General features: G+C 38.2%; 1 protein-coding gene across 1 annotated transcript; it reads left to right on the top strand.

The window, feature by feature from the left end:
* Positions 1-8,044: 8,044 nt before the first annotated feature.
* LOC125224967 lies at positions 8,045-12,970 on the top strand. Its single transcript, XM_048128485.1, has 2 exons — positions 8,045-8,404; positions 12,603-12,970. Exons 1-2 carry the CDS (start codon positions 8,045-8,047, stop codon positions 12,828-12,830), a joined length of 588 nt encoding a protein of 195 aa, XP_047984442.1. The 3' UTR covers positions 12,831-12,970.
* The last annotated feature ends 8,977 nt before the right edge of the window (positions 12,971-21,947 follow it).

Raw genomic sequence — 21,947 nt, 5'->3', positions numbered from 1 at the left:
TTACTAATTATTTAGTTTGTGGGGTGTCTTTGATCACCTGCATGGGGTAACATTGACCATACTTAGGTACACAAAGTTGATTATTGTGTATTATGTTAAGGTACTTATTGAGGCTGACAATTTGATCTCTTTTTGTGATAAATATTGAGACAATCTTAAATAAAGTTGATTTTTCGAAGATGGTAATTTATGTCTTTGATCAAAGTAACCCCAAAATAGCATTAAACAGCTGTAACTTTTGAACTTGCGAAATGATTTTTATGTTTCCTTGAGATAAAATACTTCTGTAAGGGGTTACATTCGATTACCAAAAAAATTATAGTTTTCGTCATTTTTTCTCTCTCCGTACATTATTTTGTTAGCCTTTCTAGATTTTTAGCAGCGTAAGACTAAAAAAAGTATATCCCATTAAAAGTAGTTCCCATTTTTTTTATTAAATTTAGAAGTTAGAGAAGTTTAAACTATAAACTGATCAATGTAACCCCAGTTTACGGTACCTATTTATTGTAATACTTTAATGCAAGTCTGCATTAGGTACCCAATAACTTTGTGTTGACTATGTGTTGTTGTACCGAATAGGTAATGTGAAAAAAAAAACACGCCAAGCCAAGTGCGAGTAGGCGGGCGCTTTTTTTCTCTCTCTTTTGTACTCGGAGGTACAGTAAAAAGTGAAACTCCATTATCGGACCATTTTTATACTATTTACAGTTTAACGAAAATTTGTTAGATGAGATTGAAGCAAAAATAAAATACTACCCTATTAATTTTCTACTATTTACAATACATAAACTAATCTGTGTGCCTACGGCTGTGTAACCCTGCCTTACCACCTTTCGGTTCTATGGTCCTGGTTCTACTGGTGATAGGAAATATGGAGTATGCAGGAAAATTTCTATTATTTCGCCTTCCGGATCTGCGGCCCTGGTACTACAGGTGATCAAAATATGGTTTAGCTGGGAAAAATCATAAATGAAAATGTTTATACAGACAGACACGTTGCTACAGATGTAGTGCAAAGCCAGCGGCTGTCTAACCCCGCCTTACCACCTTTCGGTTCTGGAACGGGTTATTTATTGCCTCTTTTCTTAAATTATTTCTAAATTAATTAAAAACAAACATTTTTGAGATGCCTATAGTTCTATAATAAGCTCTTTCATGTGATAGTATGTAAGAAACTTTCATTCAAAAATCTTTAATTTTTAATTTTCACATTACCCCCAAAAGTGACCCCTAATGTTAGAAATGTATTAATGTAAGTTACATGTCCGTCTTCGGGTCACAAGGTTACATACGTCTATCAAATTTCAAGTTATTCGATTCCGTAGTTTCGGAGAAAATTAGCTGTGACTGTGACAGACGGACGGTGATCCTATAAGGGTTCTGTTTTTCCATTAAGGTACGGAACCCTAATATTGGTACGGTACCTTAATACAACAAATTAAAACAGATTAAAAAAAAACGTTATATTTTCGCCATATTATTCCTTAAAATTATGATTCATTGTAACTTTCATATCATACTACTATAGTAATATTACCAGTAAGATTGGTAAAATACTCGGTAGTATTGGGAATATTACTGGTAATATTGGTAGTTTACTAATTGACGTTAGGTAGGTAATATTTTTTGTTATAATACAGTGCAACATGTATCCTTTGTATCAATAAACACAAAAGAAATATTTTTTATCTATTTTTATGTCTATATTTCTCTAAATTACCGCTAAGCGGTAATATTACTAGTAACATTACTGGTAAAATACTCGTTTTAGTAATATTACCGGTAACGACCCATCACTAGTGGGACCACAATTCAATTGGCACCTAACGTGAGACCACAACACAATTGTCACCCAACGTGGGACTACAATACAATTGGCACTCAATGTGGGACCACAAATCAATTGGTAGCCAACGTGAGACCACAATACAATTGTCACCCAACGTGGGACCACAATATAATTGTCACCCAACGTGAGACCACAATTCAATTGGCACCCAACGTGGGACTACAATACAATTGGCACTCAACGTGGGATCACAATTCAATTGGCAGCCAACGTGGGACCACAATACGATTGTCACCCAACGTGGAACCACAATATAATTATCACCCAACGTGGGACCACAATACAATTGTCACCCAACGTGGAACCACAATTCAATGGCACCCAACGTGGGACTACAATACAATTGTCACCCAACATGGAACTAAAATACAATTGGCACCCAACGTGGGACTACAATTAAATTGGCACCCAACGCGGGACCACAATACAATTGACACCCAATGTAGGAATATAGCGCAATTGTCACCCAACGTGGGACAACAATTCAATTGGCATCCAACGTGGGACCACAATATTATTATCACCCAACGTGGAACCACAATACAATTAGCACCCAACGTGGGAATATAATACAATTGTCACCCAACGTGGAACCATACTACAATTGGCGCCTAACGTGAAGCCACAATAGAATTGTTGTTGTTATTGTGTGTATGATTTCCTTTATTTCTACCAGACTGTACCGAAATTTCTGGAAAAGTTGCGATATATTAATTTACTCGTATGGCCTAAACTAATAAGGCTTTGTTTTTCAATGTACGGATTGTACGGTGGGAGCCGAGTATGGTTCGTATGCAAGCGAACTGTCTGTTGGATGTGTACATTTGTAAACAAGAATAACCAAGTAAGTGATATAGCGCACTCATTTTCTTCGTACAATTTGCTCAACAATGTAAACAGTAATTATTTAAAATGCTGTAAACATAAATTTTATGTCTCATAATACATTAGTATAATCTTACAAGGCACATACAAACATGTGGTCTTATAAACGTCATATCAGACTTAACCATCTGATTTAATTTAGAATTTGTTCCCATTGTGTGAAGTTGTGTTTTGAGGTTATGAATTTGAAGTGTAGTACTCAGCAAGTATGAATGAAAGTACGCTCATTTAGCGTAACTCGTTATCGCGTTTCTCCAGCTAACGTTAGGCTGTGTTGTTCCCATTTGATACGGGAGTGAGGGCTTATTGAAGCCCCTAAAGATCTTCAAAACAGTGAGACACTGACATTATTAAAACATTTGACGACCGGTCTGGCACAGTCGGTAGTGACCCTGCCTGCTACGCCGCGGTACCGGGTTCGAATCCCGGTAAGGGCAATTATCTGTGTGATGAGCACAGATATTTGTTACTGAGTCATGGATGTTTTCTACGTCTATAAGTATTTATATATTATATATATCGTTGTCTGAGTACCCACAACACAAGCCTTCTTGAGCTTACCGTGGGCCTCAGTCAATCTGTGTAAGAATGTCCTATAATATTTATTTATTTATTATTTAAAACGGGTTTCTCTTGTGTAAAAAGTCTAAAATCGCTTGACATGTTTTGCTTTGTAATGAGGAGCATTTTCATTGGGCTCGGGCCCCTATAGATCGTTTACTAAACTTAAAATTATTACTATACTAACAGTACTACTGAACTGATTATGACTTGCATGTTACAGCTAAAAAAAAAGTGCATGTCGCGCATCTTTTGTTTCATTTTACAGGTTTTTTTCTCTTTCATGAGAAAAAAATTGATCATTTAAATTATATTTGAAGCGTGCGCTTCATTCATTATTGTTGTAAATAATAGTCACTGGGCTGTCCCTAATGCAGCTCTTATCTTATTATGCTTCCGTTGTAATCGCTTACATCGCCCACAAGAACGCTGAAGAACAAAGTGGAAGACTGTATCTTAGGAACCTTAAGGTCAGTGACGATCTGACGATATTTTATTAGTTAATGCTCGCGCACGTGAAAGAAAAGAAAAGACGAAATTTTTTTTTTTTTTTTTTTAATTTATTAAAGTACTAAATCTTAAGTTATGCGCAGAGTTTCGTGTTACTTAACTGCTAAGCCAGAAATGGCTTGTTTACAGCTAGAGTTCGGACTTATCTATTTAATTTAAGTATAATTAGTTTTACAGTATTTATTTTACACATTTCACATTTTACAAAATATATTCATACTTATTCGAAGATAAGAGGTATTTTTTTATATCGTTAATAGATGTAGGATTGGTTAGGTATTTATCTTGTATATGTTTCGGAAGACTGTTTAATATTTTTGGTAGTAAATAATAGTTGGTTCTCATACCATAGGTATTTTTAATTTGTGGTACTATAAATCGTTGTAAGTTAGATAAGTTTCTTAACCTATGGTTACGATGGTATTCATTTAAATCAGGTATTTTTACGGATACGGAATCTTCTTTAAGCACAGAATAAGATGGTAGTTCCTGAACAAAAACTACCCCGTTCTCTTTTCTCTTAAGGCGAGTTTCTATACTTTCTATACACGTAAGCTCGCCAAGTAAATAGAATGTCTCCCCTGATGACAAATGACGATCTGTGCGCGAGCAAACAAATGCCGCATCCATTGTGTGGCGAATAATCGTCACGCAAGCCGTTAGTACTGCGAAGAGAATGGATATTTCTTTTTCGAAGTAAAATTTGTAGTCAAGTTTCATTGACTGCCATGTCCTGAAACACAGTTAAAACATTTGAACCCCAATTTTTACAATGTAAGCCATAAATTTTACTATTACATTAACAATTGAACATTTTTGTGTAAGCTCCAACTAACCCAGCATGAACCAAAAATGTGACGCCATCTAAACAAGCATATTTTTTTTCATGAAGTTTCCGAGATATAATGTATTCATCTTTTACGGTGTCTGGTCTTAGAGCAGATTTAACGGAGCAAAAATTTGTTGTTTTTCTACTAATATTTCATTTGGTACTTGAATAACCGTTTCTTGTTGTCTTCTGACTGATGACTGATTGTAATTACACGCCATACAATAATAGTACCTATAGTCTGACAAGTTTTTATTTGACACTCGCCATGTTGCGGATTTTCAGCTAAACTAATTTCTTTTAATGGCAGGGAATGAAAGCGGTTTTTAGCGGCACTCTTTCAGGGTCAAATAAAAACTTGGCAGGCTTTACAACGTTCCAAAATGTTTTATTTATTTATTTAATCTTTATTGCACAAAAGAAAAATCTTACAGCACAAAAAGGCGGACTTAATGCTTTAATGTTGTGCGCTAATTATGTTGGTCATAACATACTAGGCCTTATTTTTCGCGTGAACTGAAGTCAGCGCTCATAAGAAAATCGTAATGGTGTGTAAAAACAGTATAAAAATGCGATTGTTTTACTTAAACGTGATATTGAATGATCTATTCACACTTAGTAAGTGTGTAAACTTAGTCTCCTTGCACATGTCTCCAGAATCATCCTATATTATACAACACGTCCACGCGTACCCTTCCCGGCCTTGGCCGTCAATAGCATGAAGTAATTGTCCGCGACGAGGGTCCGCTAATTGGGTCTGTACCTGCCACGAGTTTAAAATGAAGCTTGTTAGCCTCATATATGGAATTAGACAACTTTCAACATGTTGAGATAGAATAGACACGTGGAAAAATGAAAAAAGTATGGCAGACAAAATATATGCAGAAAGAATCGAGTATATAGATATAAATATGTCAAAGTAAAATGTGTAATCAAAGTCACAGTTTCGTTTTCTTTCAATCCCTTATTTGCCAAGAGTGGCACTGAAACCTGAGTAGTTTCATGTGCTCTGCCTACCCCTTCATGGGACACAGGCGTGATTGTATGTATGTTGTATGTATGTATGTAATCAAAGTACAGAATATATAATATAATAGTATTACAAGTACAGAAGGCTCAACCGTCAGCTAGTTGTAAATAGCGAAAGTGACGTCTCTCAGGAGTAAACACCTAGGTAAGCGTTTTATACAGTACTTGGAGATAATAAGGCCCATAGGTATAATAAGACCTACCTAAAAATGTAGAAAATTGCAAGTCATACATTATTGCTCATTATTACGTATGTGTAGTTTTTTCACTTTTCCATATATGCCATGAATAAGTTATTTCTATTTCTAAATAAATAGAAATTGGGGTTGGAAAGGGTAGCCTCGTGTGTGGAATTAGACAACTTTAACATCACGTGGAAGGCTGACAGATTTTCTGACGAACGGTTGAAGTAGAAAGCGGGTTGGAAAGGGCACAAAAACATCCGCCCATGGATGACGGTCAAACCGGTGTTGAGATCAACATACTGAAAGTCGTGTAATTTCATACACGAGGCTAGTTTTATAGAATAGAATAGAATAGAATAGTATAGAATAGAATAGAATAGAATTTTATTGTATAACTGTGTACATGCATAGGTGTTTTTTAGGGTTCCGTAGTCAACTAGGAACCCTTATAGTTTCGCCATGTCTGTCTGTCCGTCCGTCCGTCCGTCCGTCCGTCCGTCCGTCCGTCCGTCCGTCCGTCCGTCCGTCCGCGGATAATCTCAGTAACCGTTAGCACTAGACAGCTGAAATTTGGTACCAATATGTATATCAATCACGCCAACAAAGTGCAAAAATAAAAAATGGAAAAAAATGTTTTATTAGGGTACCCCCCCTACATGTAAAGTGGGGGCGTATTTTTTTTTTCATTTTAACCCCGACGTGTGATATATTGTTGGATAGGTATTTAAAAATGGATAAGGGTTTACTAAGATCGTTTTTTGATAATATTAATATTTTTGGAAATAATCGCTCCTAAAGGAAAAAAAAGTGCGTCCCCCCCCTCTAACTTTTGAACCATATGTTTAAAAAATATGGAAAAAATCACAAAAGTAGAACTTTATAAAGACTTTCTAGGAAAATTGTTTTGAACTTGATAGGTTTAGTAGTTTTTGAGAAAAATACGGAAAACTACGGAACCCTACACTGAGCGTGGCCCGACACGCTCTTGGCCGGTTTTTTATACAAGAAGTATCAACAGTTGCCTGCTAGAGCGTACAATTATGGTAGGTAACCTACCCATTTTATAACTAAGTTTATTATCTAACATTACATAGGTGTCTTATTAACTAGCAAAAAATTCTTTTGTGTCATAAAACACTTGCTCAATCAGCCAACTCTTGAGCTTATATTTAAACATAATTCCGTCTAGCGCTTTGATATTGAGAGGAAGATGGTTGAAAATACGGATAACCATAATAAACGTGCTCTTTTTGTACATAAAGTTGTTAACCCGTGGAAGATATAGGTCATATTTGTATTGGTCTCTTATATTATTTTTTAATGATGACTTTTTAACAAATTATGCAGCTTGACTCTTTATAAATATACATAGCTCTAAGATATAAATACTTGCTAATGTCAATATATTATTACCAGAAACTTCCCCAGACGCCCAAGAACGAGAGGGAAGTCACCTGTCCTGCTCGCCACGCTGACGTCACATCGCGCCACCACGCCGGCCGCGCGATCGCGAGGGCGGTGGCGGGCACGCCGGAACACGAGGCAGCTTCACTTTTGCGGCGCGCTTGATAGGGATCGGTCGATATCGGATTTCGCGGATTCGTACTTACGCACTTAGGTTACCTAGGTTTAGGCTAATCATATTCTTATAACGTTGATTTCATTAAATTTAATTGTTGTTGATCGTTTTTCGTATTTTCTTACCCTGATTCCTAAAATCAGATAGCGGGATTAGATAACTTACGCTAGTGGCATCCAGGCAGCTCGTTTTATCGTTAAATATTTAAAAATCGAATTCCGTTAGCTTGTTGCGCGATAGTTCGTGTAGTTATTCCGTTGTTCTAAATCTATTCGAAGTTATACCTGCGTCTTTGCTTGTGATAGCTTAATAATTGGCTTATTGTGGTGCTTCTTATAATTTACATTCGTAGCTAGTAATCGTTTTGCAATCGTGTTGTTTTTAAATGTAGTTTTGCTTGCTTTGTTTTATTAACTAATCTATGCACATAGTTTAAGGATATTTATGCGTGTACATAGCTACGCTATAGCTAATAGTTTGCTTTTGTTTATGTTGTACAAGTGTGCAGGTAGTTAATTACGTATTAATTTAAAACCGAATTGCTAACGACTTTACTTAAATATGCTTCTACCGTTACCGAGTTCGTATTTGAGTTGATTTATTTTCTACTGTTCGAAATGTCGGAGAAATCATCCAATCGTAAACGTAAGCGTAGTCGGAATAGAAATGACGACGATGATTCGGTACTAAATACGATATTACGTAAAATAAGGAAACTTGAGGATAAAATAGGGTCCACGTCGACAACGCCGCGCCCGCCTTCGCCAGTTTCAAATGGCTTTTCTGTTTCTGCTTATGATTCACAGCGAGCAACGACACCACCACTGCCGGCCCCAGGTGCTGCTACGCTGATGGCACTTCCGACAGTTATGGAGGGTCCAGCAGCAGAGATTGAAAAGCCTCCGATCTCTGTCGCAAGTCCTCCCGTCGACGAGGTAACGGAGAGGATCGTGGGAACGCTGTCGTCGCTCTTGCAAGTAAGGCCGAACCATTATTACGTTTCCAATTTCGACCCCCAAATTCACGACTTCAGTGTTTGGTGTGCAGAGGTAGACAGTGCTCGCGATAAAAATCGTTGGTCTGATAATGAGTGTTTGTCGCGTATTGCCAATTGTTTAAAAGGAGACGCACGTTTATGGCTCAATGATTGGGTAACAAACGACCGCTCTTGGAGTAATTTTAAAATTGAATTTCGCTCCCTCTGCCCACAAAATATAGATGTCGCAACTGTTCTTTACAATGTCATGTGTACCGATTCTAAGGATTTTCCTACGTACGCAGAATATGCGCGTCGTGCTTTAATGCGTTTGAACATTGTTACCGGTTTGTCAGATGACCTCAAAACAGCTATAGTTATCAGAGGCATTTCGGATTCACAGATTAAAGCCGCTGCTACTAACGCAAAGCTTCAACCAAAGCAAATTGTTGATTTCTTATCGGTGTTTACAAAGCCTAAATCTGCGTCGCGTGTCTCGTCCCACGATCCTACCCGTAAACCTTCAAGTCTTAATCCACGCAAGCGCGAGTATAGTAGCAGGTCGGACAATACTATCAAATGTTTCGGTTGCGGTGGCGTAGGTCATAAGCGTTATAACTGCCATTTTAAAAAGCCGAAGCTCGAAGATACTTCTCTTGGTGGTACCAATGCCAACCGCAGTGCTCCCGCGACCGCGACTAGTTCAGATGCGAGTCATGCTGGTGCGCCACCTTCTCGGACGCAAACATCAAATGCTAGGTCTCTCATTACTTGTTCGTACTGTCACAAGACCGGCCATAACGCTGATCGTTGTTTTGCGAAGCAACGCTCAGAGACTCGCTCTAATAATGTCAATTTGTGTCGCGATCAGGATTCTTCAACCAACCAAGATATAATAACGGGTGTTAGAGAAGGTGTTGCTTTAGACGTTCTCATAGATAGCGGTTCAGGTCTTTCGTTAATATCAAAAGCCGTGTTGAAACACATCAATTGCAATAGGGTACCTACATATCGAGTCTTTAGAGGCGCCGGACCTCAAGAAATTGAAGTTACTTCGAAAGTTAACTTAGTAGTGGAGTTTCCTGAAATATCCATTGAAGCAGAATTCTTAGTCGTGAATGAGTCTTGCATAAGCACATCACTATTAATAGGGACAGACATTCTAAATAGAGGCATAACTTATATAAGAAAAAGTAATAAATTACAACGTCTAATACGCGATGAAGATTCTGATTATCGAGCTTTAAATGCGATAACGGTCAAAGATAGATTCCCGTTGCCTCTTATTGACGATCATATTGACCGCCTAGGTAAAGCCAAGTATTTTTCGAGTCTCGATATGGCTACTGGGTTTCATCAAATACAGATGGACCCAGATTCTGTTCCTAAGACAGCATTTGTCACGCCTGAAGGCCAATATGAGTATTTAAAGATGCCCTATGGCCTGGCAAATGCTCCCGTAGTTTATCAAAGGATCATTACAGAAACCCTGAAGCCATTTATCGAGAGCGGAAAGGTTCTCGTTTACATAGATGACGTATTAATTCTGTCCGAATCTGTAGACGAGGGCCTATCCTTACTGCGCCAGGTCCTAAACACTTTAACAACGGCTGGATTTTCGATCAACCTGAAAAAATGTAACTTTCTTACAACCGAAATAGAGTATTTAGGACGGCTTATACGTGAAGGTCAGGTACGGCCGAGCCCAAAAAAAGTCCAAGCTCTTCTTGACGCACCCCGTCCATCAAATGTTAAGCAAGTGCGTCAGTTCTTAGGCCTTGCTGGTTATTTTCGCCGGTATATTGCGGGTTATTCACAAAAGACGCTGTGTATTGCTAAGTTGACTAGACGAGGTGTACCTTTTGACTGGGGAACAGAGCAAGAAGATGCTCGTGCCTATATAGTTAAATGCCTTACAGACGAGCCGGTTCTTTCTATATTTGACCCAAATCTTCCTACCGAGCTCCATACAGATGCTAGTGCACTGGGGTACGGAGCTATTTTATTGCAAGAACACGAAGGACGACAAAAAAGGGTAGTTGCGTATTTTAGCAAGGCCACGCAGGGGGCAGAGTCAAGGTATCATAGTTACGAATTAGAGACGCTGGCTATTGTAAAGGCTCTACAACATTTTCGGCAATTCCTTGTAGGCATTTCTTTTAAGATAGTTACAGATTGTAACTCTTTAAAATTGACGGAAAAGAAGAAGGACCTTATTCCTCGGGTAGCTCGTTGGTGGGTTTACATGCAGGACTTCCAGTTTACCATCGAGTATCGAAAGGGTGTGTTGTTGCCTCATGCTGACTATTTAAGTAGAAACCCTGTGGAAGTTCTGCATATTCGTAAACCAACTAACTGGGCTCAACAGGCACAAATGGCTGATTCTGAGACGCAGAATCTTATTGATAGCTTGAAGGAGGGACGCTTAGATTCGACTCGGTACGAGGTACATAACAATTTGTTATGCTACAAGTTTACTCCTACTGGAGAGGACGCCCGTCTGCTTTGTTTTATTCCAAAAGGTCACAGGCTCAGCTTACTCAGAATTTTTCATGATGAGCATGATCATATTGGAGTTGACAAGACGACGGAGCTTATTCTTGGGCATTTTTGGTTTCCTGGGCTTAGAGCATTTGTGCGCAAGTATATAGGACATTGCCTTGTTTGTTTAACTTGTAAAAGAATCCCTCGATCTGCTCATCAGCCCATAGAATCATTTACCAAGCCGGATGTCCCATTTTCAACCGTTCATATGGACGTATTAGGCCCCTTGCCAGATTCCAAAGGCTTTAAGTATGTCCTGGTAGTCGTAGACGCATTCTCTAAATATTGTCTTTTGTATGCTTTGTACCGACAAGACGCGGACGAGTTAAAACGTGCATTTTCAAATGCTATTTCGTTGTTTGGTACACCCTCACTTATAGTTAATGACAGAGGGCGTATGTTTGAAAGTAAGTTTTCAAAATTGGATATTGGGGTTAGGGTGTAAAACACATTTCATTACCCCTGAAATGCACCATGAAAATGGTCAAGCAGAGCGTTACTGTCGTACAGTGCAGAATTTAATTAGGGTAGAAGCAAATAACAAAGGCGCCGAGTGGTCCGATGTTCTATGGCGAATCCAATTAATTCTCAATTTAACTAAAAATGCGGCCACAAATGTATCGCCTCTCAAATTGCTCGTGGGAATAGATGCTACTACTCCTATATTGCGCTCTTTAGTACGTGATGTTGCTCTCGATAACGTCAATGGGAATCGAGAGGCACTGACGGTAATTAGGAGGCAGCGCGTGAGCGAACGACTTGCTGCAAGGCAGAGGCAGCAAGACGCCATAGTTAACGAAGGTCGTAAGCAACCACGTGCCTACAAAGTTGGAGACTTTGCTTTCGTCATCAAAAGAGCGCAATCTACTGGAAAATTAGATTCCGGTATGAGGGGTCCATACAAAGTAACATCGGTCTTACCTCATGATCGATACGAGTTAGAATTGCTATCAGGCGCATATGGAAAGAAAACACGAGCCGCTGCGGAATATATGGTCCCGTGGCTCGGAGAGTGGACTCCTGATACTTGCGCAACATTTTTTGAAAGTGAGTACCAAATGTTTGGTCCTTTGATATCAACTTTTTACTGGGTCGTGGTGGACTACTTGTGGTCCTGGCAGACTGCACCTATGTGACATGGGTGGCAGTGTAAGTTTGACCCTGGCCGAATATGTTGGTTGACAGTGTAGTCACATTCTATTGTACGTACGTTCTTTTGTTTTGGCCGGCAGACTGCATCCTAGTGGGTGTCAGTGCGACTATAATGGTCGTGGCAGACTACAAATATTTGTAGTGTTTTCTCGGCTGGCAGACTGTACTCTTTACGGGGTAGCAGTGCGACGTGATGTCGTGGCAGACTGTACTCTTTACGGGGTAGCAGTGCGACATGATGTCGTGGCAGACCATGGTACTAAGTCATGACTAGTATGAATATATGTGCGAGTTTGAAATGAATGAATGTGCGAATGGATTTGAGGTATTTTCATAATAAAACTCTGTGATGCTGGATGTAAGAACCTGTGAGAAAGGTTATCTTGCGTCATGACAGTCTAGTGCGCACGAGCTGTCATCACGCAAGAATTTTGACTGAACGATTGAAATTGGACTGTTGGCTAAATGGCTGGTTATAAGTTTTGTTTTTGTCTTGATTTCAGCTGACGAGCAAGCAAGTGATGAAGAAGATCGAGCGGACGAGGGCGTCACGCTGTCAGGGACGGCCGTATTACCAGAAACTTCCCCAGACGCCCAAGAACGAGAGGGAAGTCACCTGTCCTGCTCGCCACGCTGACGTCACATCGCGCCACCACGCCGGCCGCGCGATCGCGAGGGCGGTGGCGGGCACGCCGGAACACGAGGCAGCTTCACTTTTGCGGCGCGCTTGATAGGGATCGGTCGATATCGGATTTCGCGGATTCGTACTTACGCACTTAGGTTACCTAGGTTTAGGCTAATCATATTCTTATAACGTTGATTTCATTAAATTTAATTGTTGTTGATCGTTTTTCGTATTTTCTTACCCTGATTCCTAAAAATATGTTTTTCTTTAAATACGTCACGAAGTGAATCTTCTATGTACATACGATATACAGTTCTTAAGCATTTTTTCTGTAATTTGTATAGTATAGTTTATAACTTTAGAATTAATAATTATTATCAATTGTGATTGCAATTTCATTTTAAATCTTATTTATGTTGATTCAATGTAATATTGACGGGTCTTTACCCTTGCCCACAATTTTTCGGAAACTTCACCACGGAATGTATTTAATAATAATAGTACAGAAGAATAAAAGGCTTATAGCAAGAATAATAGGCTCACTGCTTTGATATTCATATAACCTAACCACAAAATTAAAATTTTGAAAAACCCCCGACCGCAACATAGTGAACCGATTTTCATAAAACATGGCTAACTCCCGAATAACTCAGCTTTCAAAAAAAAAAAAACTTAATCGAAATCGGTTCATCCGTTCGGGAGCTACGATGCTACAGACAGACAAACACACAGACAGACAGACAGACAGACGGACGGACGGACGGACGGACGGACGGACGGATGGACGGACGGACGGACGGACGGACGGACGGACGGACGGACGGACGGACGGACGGACGGACGGACGGACGGACGGACGGACGGACAGACAGACAGACAGACAGATAATAGCATAATAAATGGTACATAAGTCCTTACACAAGTTTTAAATAATATGTTCAACCTACATTCTACTTCAAGAACCATATTTACATCCGTCCCCAAAAGTCATTAACACAAGATCATCATTACTGGGCCTAATTTAATTTCATTCGCAAATGAGGGTAACTGGGCCTTATCCAGACCTAATGACGATTACGCGCACAATTACCCTATTTCGAGACAACTTGGCCTATATGGTGCCATTCATGAGGGTTTTAAGGCTCTTACGAAACTTGTTTTGGATAGCAAAAATATTTTCTGTTTTGTTTTATTCTTATACACGGTGTAAAATAAGGAAACCGAATAATTCTAATAGCGTATTCCTTATCATATTAGAAGACGAGTAAAATAGCATATATATATGTAAACATTTCTGGATTTCGCCTACTTTCAGTTATAAGCATTTAAAAAATAACAATTACTTCTTATGTCTCAGAACAAAATGCTATTTTGAAGGCGATAATGCCGTTATCAGACACAATATAATCACCTATCATGGTTGATAGATATCAAAAAGTAACTAGTGACTCATTGCAAAATAGTACATTTCGTTATAAGTGCGAGAAGTATGTCATTACTTCACGAGTCCCGAGACATTGAAGTGAAGTGAAGTGTGTGTGAAGTTCACGAGTGAAGAATGACATTCTCGCACGTGTGACGAACGACGTTTTTTAATACAGTTGCGAAAAAACACTACTACTTACAACGAAATAAAACAATCCGAACTATCAATTTTCCCATGGACATTGACGGATTATTTGACAATTCAAAGGCGTATTTTTGAAGCTTTTAAACTTGCGTGCATATTTTCGAGTTTGCTATTCATCTAACATAATTTATTTCATTGGGTGCCATAAAAACATAAACATTTACGATTTGGGACGATTGTTTAATGTACAACTACATTTTAATTTAATCGATCCATTTATGCCCCGACGTATTGCAAATAACGTAAAATAATTATGACAAATCGCGTAACATATTGAGGTTTTTTGAACGTGCATTAAGTTAAAACATGGTAGACGCCTCTACTTTGACAGTAGAAGACGCGTTTCGTTCCAATCATGTTCTGTTTACACGACTCATGATGACCGATTTTTCAAAGTATAAACCATTTTATAAATTATGTTTAGTATGACTAAAAGTAAACAATTACATATGAAATATTAACGTTTTAAATATTAATCACTTAATAGTATGTTTATAGTTTTATTCTGTCTTAGTAAACTAGACTAATATGAAAACAGCTCGGTAAGTAGTCGTGAAATGGAACGTATATACTTTTTACGCACTAGTTCGTAAAATACAACTTCTCGCACGCTAAGCAGCCAAAAAACGGGCACTTTTTGAGCAACTGTATTAAAAAAGTATTTTTTAGAAAAAAATGTCAAGCGCCAGTTTTAGGAATAACATTTACTTTTGCCGTGTGGTGACGGGTTAAGAATTTCACCACCCCCTTTCTTCCCGTGGGTGTCGTAGAAGTCGTCTGTGGGATATGGGTTAAATTGTGGCGTAGGCGAGAGGCTGGCAACCTGTCACTGCAATGTCAAAATATCGGTTTCTTTCAACCCCTTTTTGCCAAGAGTGGCACTGAAACTTAGTAGTTCATGTGCTCTGCCTACCCCTTTATGTGATACAGACGTGATTATATGTATGTATGTATGTATTTCTTTTTTATGTGAAAATACATCCAATAAAATTACAAAAAAAAATGCACGAAATATTTTTTTGGCGGAATTTGCTTGATGTTATATAGATTTTATCTTTATATTGCCCACAGACATGCGTAGTCAAAATCTTTCGGTTTCGTCATGTTACACTTGTATAAATGTACAAGAATTTCTCGAGGTAAAGATAAAGGTTTAGATAGATTTGATAATAGAATGTAACTAAATATCCAGGTTCTCAAGCGCCGCAAATACTAGTCCTTAATGAAGGATTACGAGTTTGCGGCGCTTGCTATGGAGACACTGGGTCCTTGGTCGGCTGACATGAAAGCCTTTGTGGGATCTCTGTCGGCGCCGCTCATTGACTCCACAGGAGACCACAGAGCTGGCGCATATTTCTCTCAACGTATCGCCCTGGCGATACAGAGAGGAAGTGCCGCCAGCATAATGGGCACCATGCCGCAGGCGGAACTTTTAGATGGAATTTTCTTTTTATAATTGGGTTTATTTTAAGTAGTTATATTTATGAAATAAAACTATGGAACGGATTAAATCGCGTATAATGAATTTAAAATACATCCCGACGTTTCGAATTCTTTACAGCGTTCGTGGTCAACGGGTGACTGAGGAAAAATTACAATGTGCAAAAGCTACCCACATACAAGAAATATTAACGAACCATGACCACAAATAATATAGATTTCTAAGGCAGGTTCACACACTATTAATAAAGCTAGTTATACAATATTAAAAAAAATTACCATTACTATGTTAAAAAATAATTAACCAATTAATCTACACAAAATTGACAAAGAACAAACTGCAAATGTCCAAAACCATAGTATACAACACAAATGCCTTACAGCCTTCGTCTTGCTTGTTCCATTATCAGATGTACTACTGGATCCTAAGCCGGTGGTAAAGTAAAGCCATCTTCTCTATTAAAATTTGGATATTTCTTCATCTCAATGGCCTCTCGCAACATTCTGGGTATATATCGATTCTCCTTAGCAAGAACCAGAGGCTTGTCAAACTTTATAGCATGATTGACTTTATCCATGATTGACTTTATCGTCGGGATGTATTTTAAATTCATTATACGCGATTTAATCCGTTTCCATGCATAGTTCTATTTCATGAGTAACTATCGGGGTAACCGAAGACAATATTAGTTATATTTAGTTGTAATTTAGTTTAGTTTTGTTTAGTTATTTCTAAGTATTTTTTAAGTTTTATATTGTTATTCTTTCACCAAGGTATATAATTGTGTTTACCAAATAAATACTTATGAATAACTTAAAAAAAAACAATGTTCCTTTCCACGATTTTCAACTAAGGCTTTTCACAATGCCGTTCAAAAGGAATATTAAAAACAAAATATTATTTCTAGCATTTTCATCTGACAAGCAATTTTGTACACATTCATCCAACTTTCAAATCCCAATCTTCCAGCTGTCAAAAACTGCTCAAAAGTAGAATAAAATTACAACTTGTTACAAGAAAGCTCGAAGTAAAAAAGTTTCTTAAAAATTTAAAAGCAATAGCAGAACTTTGGGGATTTAACAGAATAAAATATCTGACCAATGTTACATTTTTCACTTATTCATGCTAATATTTTTTTCTTTGGGGGAACGAAATCCATTTTTCTAAAAGATAAGGTCAAGTGCCGACGATACCTATAGGTTTTTTTTTGAGTGTACACTTTATGAATGATTTTACTGGCCCACTTCGCACCTACACCAGGCCCAGCCAAGATGACAAACACATGCCTTACGATAACGACATTATTTCACTTTGTAGCTCTCTTTCTATGCTTCACTTACACACAGTAAACCGCTATAAAGAATGCATATCTGTCTTTGGAAAGAGATAATTAACGTCACATAAGCATGAAAGAGCATATTTAAACGCTGATAGCCTAGCGGTAAGAGCCTGCGACTTTCAACCCGGAGCTCTTGGAGGTCGCTGGTTCGAACCCCGGCTCGTACCAATGAGTTTCGGAACTTATGTGCGAAATGTCATTTGATATTTGCCAGTCGCTTTTCGGTGAGGGAAAACATCCTGAGGAAACTGGACTAATTCCAATAGGGCCTAGTTACCCTTTGGTTTGGAAGGTCAGGTGGCAGTCGCTTTCGTAAAACTAGTGCCTACGCCAAATTACAGCGGACCCCGGGCTCCCATGAGCCGCGGAAAATGCCGGGATAACGCAAGGAGGATGATAAGCATGAAAAAGAGAACGCACCGGATGGTTTAACCGGAAGATCAGCGCTGGAAGTCGCCAGCAATATGCTGAGGTTAAACCATTTCGTGGCACCTTCTCGTTTTTATGTGTTCCTATTTGTAATATTTTTCTCTTTTGTGTTTTACGAATAAATAATTCTAATTCTATTATATTCTTTACAAAGACGAAAAACCGATGTGCAATCATTATTATCGCCGGCCATTGTACCTGAAGCGGTTGGCACGTTGAATGCGCGATAGCTGACATATTCTTACAATTTTGTAATTATGTTACGCTACGGTGAGTTAACCCATCTGATATTTTAGGTGTCTATGGGCGTCAGTGGTCGCTTTCCAACAGGTGATATGTCTGCTCTTTTGCCTCCTCTCATAAAGAAACGATTGGCAACTTAATTGTCTACCCGTTTTGCTACTCAAACAAGGTATCATTACGCTTCTGACATTTTAATTTTACGCAGGAACTCTATTTTCACAATTTTAGCCAAAATTGGCTTCAGGGTGAACTGAGGAAAGTTGATCCTAGGGGTGATTAATTACTTATTTAAATTCAACTTCTCACCAAAATGTCAATATAATATTTAGTAATTATTCTAACTGGACAGTTTCCTTAAATATTAGACTTGAGAATATTTTAGTATTGTTAAGTCTGTTTCATTGTATAATTTGGGTCATGCCAATTATATCAGGTTGATCACTGGATATTTTGGGTAAAGTACCGATAAATCATTTCATTATATAAAAGGATACCAAGTTAAAACCGAAATAAATTACACATAATTATGAAAGAAAAAGTGACCAAGGCCTCTGGTGCCTGAGGCCGGAATCGAACCAGCGTACTCTGCAATCGCGGCAGATGCCTGTGTATCCGCTCGGCCACCCAGGTCACAGTTGCTGAGGTCGAAATTATCTCTCATATGAGTAATCTATACAAGGACTCGTAGCGCCCTCTGACCACCTCTAAAACACATGGGGGGCAAGAACCATACCATAACCATATTGTATAGATTACTCATATGAGAGATAATTTCGACCTCAGCAACTGTGACCTGGGTGGCCGAGCGGATAAACAGGCATCTGCCGCGATTGCAGAGTACGCTGGTTCGATTCCAGCCTCAGGCACCAGAGGCCTTGGTCACTTTTTCTTTCTTATGTGTAATTTATTTCGGTTTTAATTTATATATATATAGTGGTGTGACTACTTTAAGATAACACAAGTTGAAATATTTTCAATAGATTATAATTTAACTTGTGTTAATTAGAATCGATACGAAGTTGTTGAGCCAGAATAAAGTACCTTAAATTCCTAACGGACATTTTTAACCGACTTCAAAAAATGGAGGAGGTTCTCTATTCGACTGAATGTTTTTTTTTTGTATGTATGTTATTCGATATCTCCGAGAATCGTGGACCGATTTTCAAATTTTTTTCTAATCGATCAGGTATAACCCCGAGATGGTCCCATTGGCACCAAGTCGGGATCTGATGATGGGATCTTGGAGAAATCGAGGGAACTATTCAAATGTTATAGGCACATGTAATGTGTTTAGTGTATTTTTCAAAGGTACACCAGTATTTACGCCTGATGGTAATAATTTTATGTGGCTGAGCTGATGATGGAAGGTCAACTCCTCAATGGTTAGGAGTTAAAGGATAATTCTTTCACTACTGTACATAAACTCGGACTGATACATATAATATCAATAGGAACCACTAAAAATCAACAAATAAATAAACTTTTTAACAAAAAATAAAACCGCCTTCAAAAATAAGCGCGTTACAAAACACGGAGAAACTAAAAAGCAAAAAATAATAAACCTTTGAATTCAGATTTCTTATCGGATTGCAATAATCTAAACATACAAATTATAAACAAATCAATTATTTTTGGAGTCGGGGCCAGCCTGCGTTGGGTGGGGCAAACAGGAAATAGCAAGGCGACGAACAGGTCTGGTACCAACTACAAAAATAATTGATTTATAATTTGTATGTTTAGATTATTGCAATCCGGTAAGAAATCTGAATTCAAAGGTTTATTATTTTTTGCTTTTTAGTTTCTCCGTGTTTTGTAACGCGCTTATTTTTTTCTTACAACAAATTCCTCAAAGCACAGATTTAAATGTATAATGAACTCAAAGCAAACCAAAACAAAGAAGGGTTTCAATTTAGAGGGGCCATTATCGATGCAAATGCAAAAGGGATATTTCTCTTTCTGTACTGGTTCTGAATTCTTTATTTTCTGTGTAAACAATGATATATAAGTTACTTTTTAAGGACGTGACCTAAGATTTTTTTTTCTTTTTTGTACTTTTTAACCCCCGACGTAAAAACGAAGGGGTGTTATAAGTTTGACGTGTCTGTCTGTCTGTCTGTCTGTCTGTCTGTCTGTCTGTCTGTCTGTCTGTCTGTTTGTCTGTGTGTGTGTCTGTCTGTGGCATCGTAGCTCCCGAACGGATGAACCGATTTCGATTTAGTTTTTTTTTATTTGAAAGCTGTGTTAGTCGGGAGTGTTCTTAGCCATGTTTCATGAAAATCGGTCCACTAGGTCGCGGTCGGGGGTTTTTTCAAAATTTTAATTTTGTGGTTAGGTTATTATTTTTGGTATACCGAATTTCTGGTCACTTCTACTGAGAATGACAAGGACTTTGTCTCTATTGGAGAGAAAAGTGTCCCAGAATGTCCATACATTTTTGTTACTTGCCTCTTTTGTTACCCTTTACAAACTATATGGAAAATGATAACACAATAGGAATAAATCGTATGGGACACTTTATTTATATGTTTCGTCATATACTTGACGTTAACTTTTATGGTATTCTTAAGATTTTCTCGTGCTTATTTATTAATTCGCAGTAAGTCGCTTCTAATAACAACAAATTTCACGAAACAAAAATAGTCCAAAAATCGTCACCTGTCCCGATCCTGCGCAGCCTCTTGCCAGTCTCGGACTTGAAGTTGACGCAGATCCGTCGCCATACTGTCCTCCCAGCGATACCTGGGTCGACCCGCCTTACGGCCAATAGCCGGTCGATAAAATAACGCTCTCTTAACAGCCCAATATTTTCCCATTCTAACCTCTAAGTGACCTAACCAGCGAAGTCTCTGGGCTTTTATTTCGGCAATGATATTGAATTCAGCCACTAACTCCTCGAAAAAAAAAACACGGTCTATGAATCGCCTTATCCCTACATTTGAAATCTTTGTCCCAGAAAATGTTGGGCAAGGAAGCTTCTCCAACTAACGCATTATTGATGAAACTGAGCGGTAAGTAGGGTTCGAAACAGTAGATTTGTACCGTGATGAATGAGGAGGTTAGTGTTCCGAGGTATCGGGTAATTTTTGGAAACATTAACTAGTGTGGGAAAAACACGCTTTGACATATATATGAGTAACTTTTAGCTATAATGTACACTATTCTACAGGTACAGTGTGTTACCATACCACCATGCAAGCCATTATTTAAACTGATAATAATATGATGCAGGTATAACTTTATTTTAGAATCATCAGCGTATTGTGATTATACTTCCTATCCTATCCTAATAAATACTTTGTATCTTGTATCTATATAATTTAATTAAAGTGATGAAAATTTTTTTTTTGTAATATTTGCTTCTAATGCTAAATATATACGATGTGAGTTTATTTTCAATTGGATATTTCTAACACATATCTTGTGTTAAATCGGTCATCCATTTTCACAAACATTTTTAGTGAAGAGCCCGCCAATACACGTTCCACGAACATTGTAACTATAAAATAAACAAAGCAGAGTAACAAAAAATGTGTTACGATACGGAAACCCTAAGTAATAATCTCATTTCATATTTGGAATGGCGTCAAAAACGTACTCAGCGCGAATGGACTCCATGCAAAGGAAACCTCATAGAGGCTGAACAACGCTCGACCCCGATAGCTACCCTCGCTCACACCGCACACAACCACTTTACCCACCAGAACCATGCCAATCAATAATCAATCTTGTGATCACAAGGAGAAGGGTAATATTCGAAGGAAAGAGAATCGAGATATACGATGTTGGGAGAGTAAGCAGATGTTTTGGCAGGCGCGGCTTTGGAATTTTAAAACAATGCCGAGGAACTAGGCCGGGATCTTGCAAATTTAATAAAATACCCATCTACAGGAAAACAGACTTTAAAATAAAAGAAGTAAAGTGTCTATGACAGTAAAGGAGGAGTGTAAATTTCTGTGTATTCACGCAAACAGAAAATGATCGTAAAAATATAATGCATATTGGGCCTTATCCAAATGTTGGGCTCTTTATTGATTTGCGTTGGGCCTTTTTTGCGATTATATTGTTCTCTACAGCCATTTCATTCCAACATGTAAATACTTCAGGTTATTATAGTCTTTATTGTACTTGATTTAAATTAAAA

This window comes from Leguminivora glycinivorella, chromosome 3, assembly GCF_023078275.1.
Source record: "Leguminivora glycinivorella isolate SPB_JAAS2020 chromosome 3, LegGlyc_1.1, whole genome shotgun sequence".
Lineage (NCBI taxonomy): Eukaryota > Metazoa > Arthropoda > Insecta > Lepidoptera > Tortricidae > Leguminivora > Leguminivora glycinivorella.
Note: the sequence above shows the minus strand (reverse complement) of the source record. Positions and strands in the feature narration are given on the sequence as shown.

What these genes read in the sequence shown, in the direction of transcription:
- LOC125224967 (XM_048128485.1), top strand. Translation starts at nt 8,045, where the DNA reads ATGTCGGAGAAATCATCCAATCGTAAACGTAAGCGTAGTCGGAATAGA. An exon ending in CGCTGTCGTCGCTCTTGCAA is followed by an intron (nt 8,405 to 12,602) that starts GTAAGGCCGAAC and finishes TCTTGATTTCAG; the next exon opens with CTGACGAGCAAGCAAGTGAT.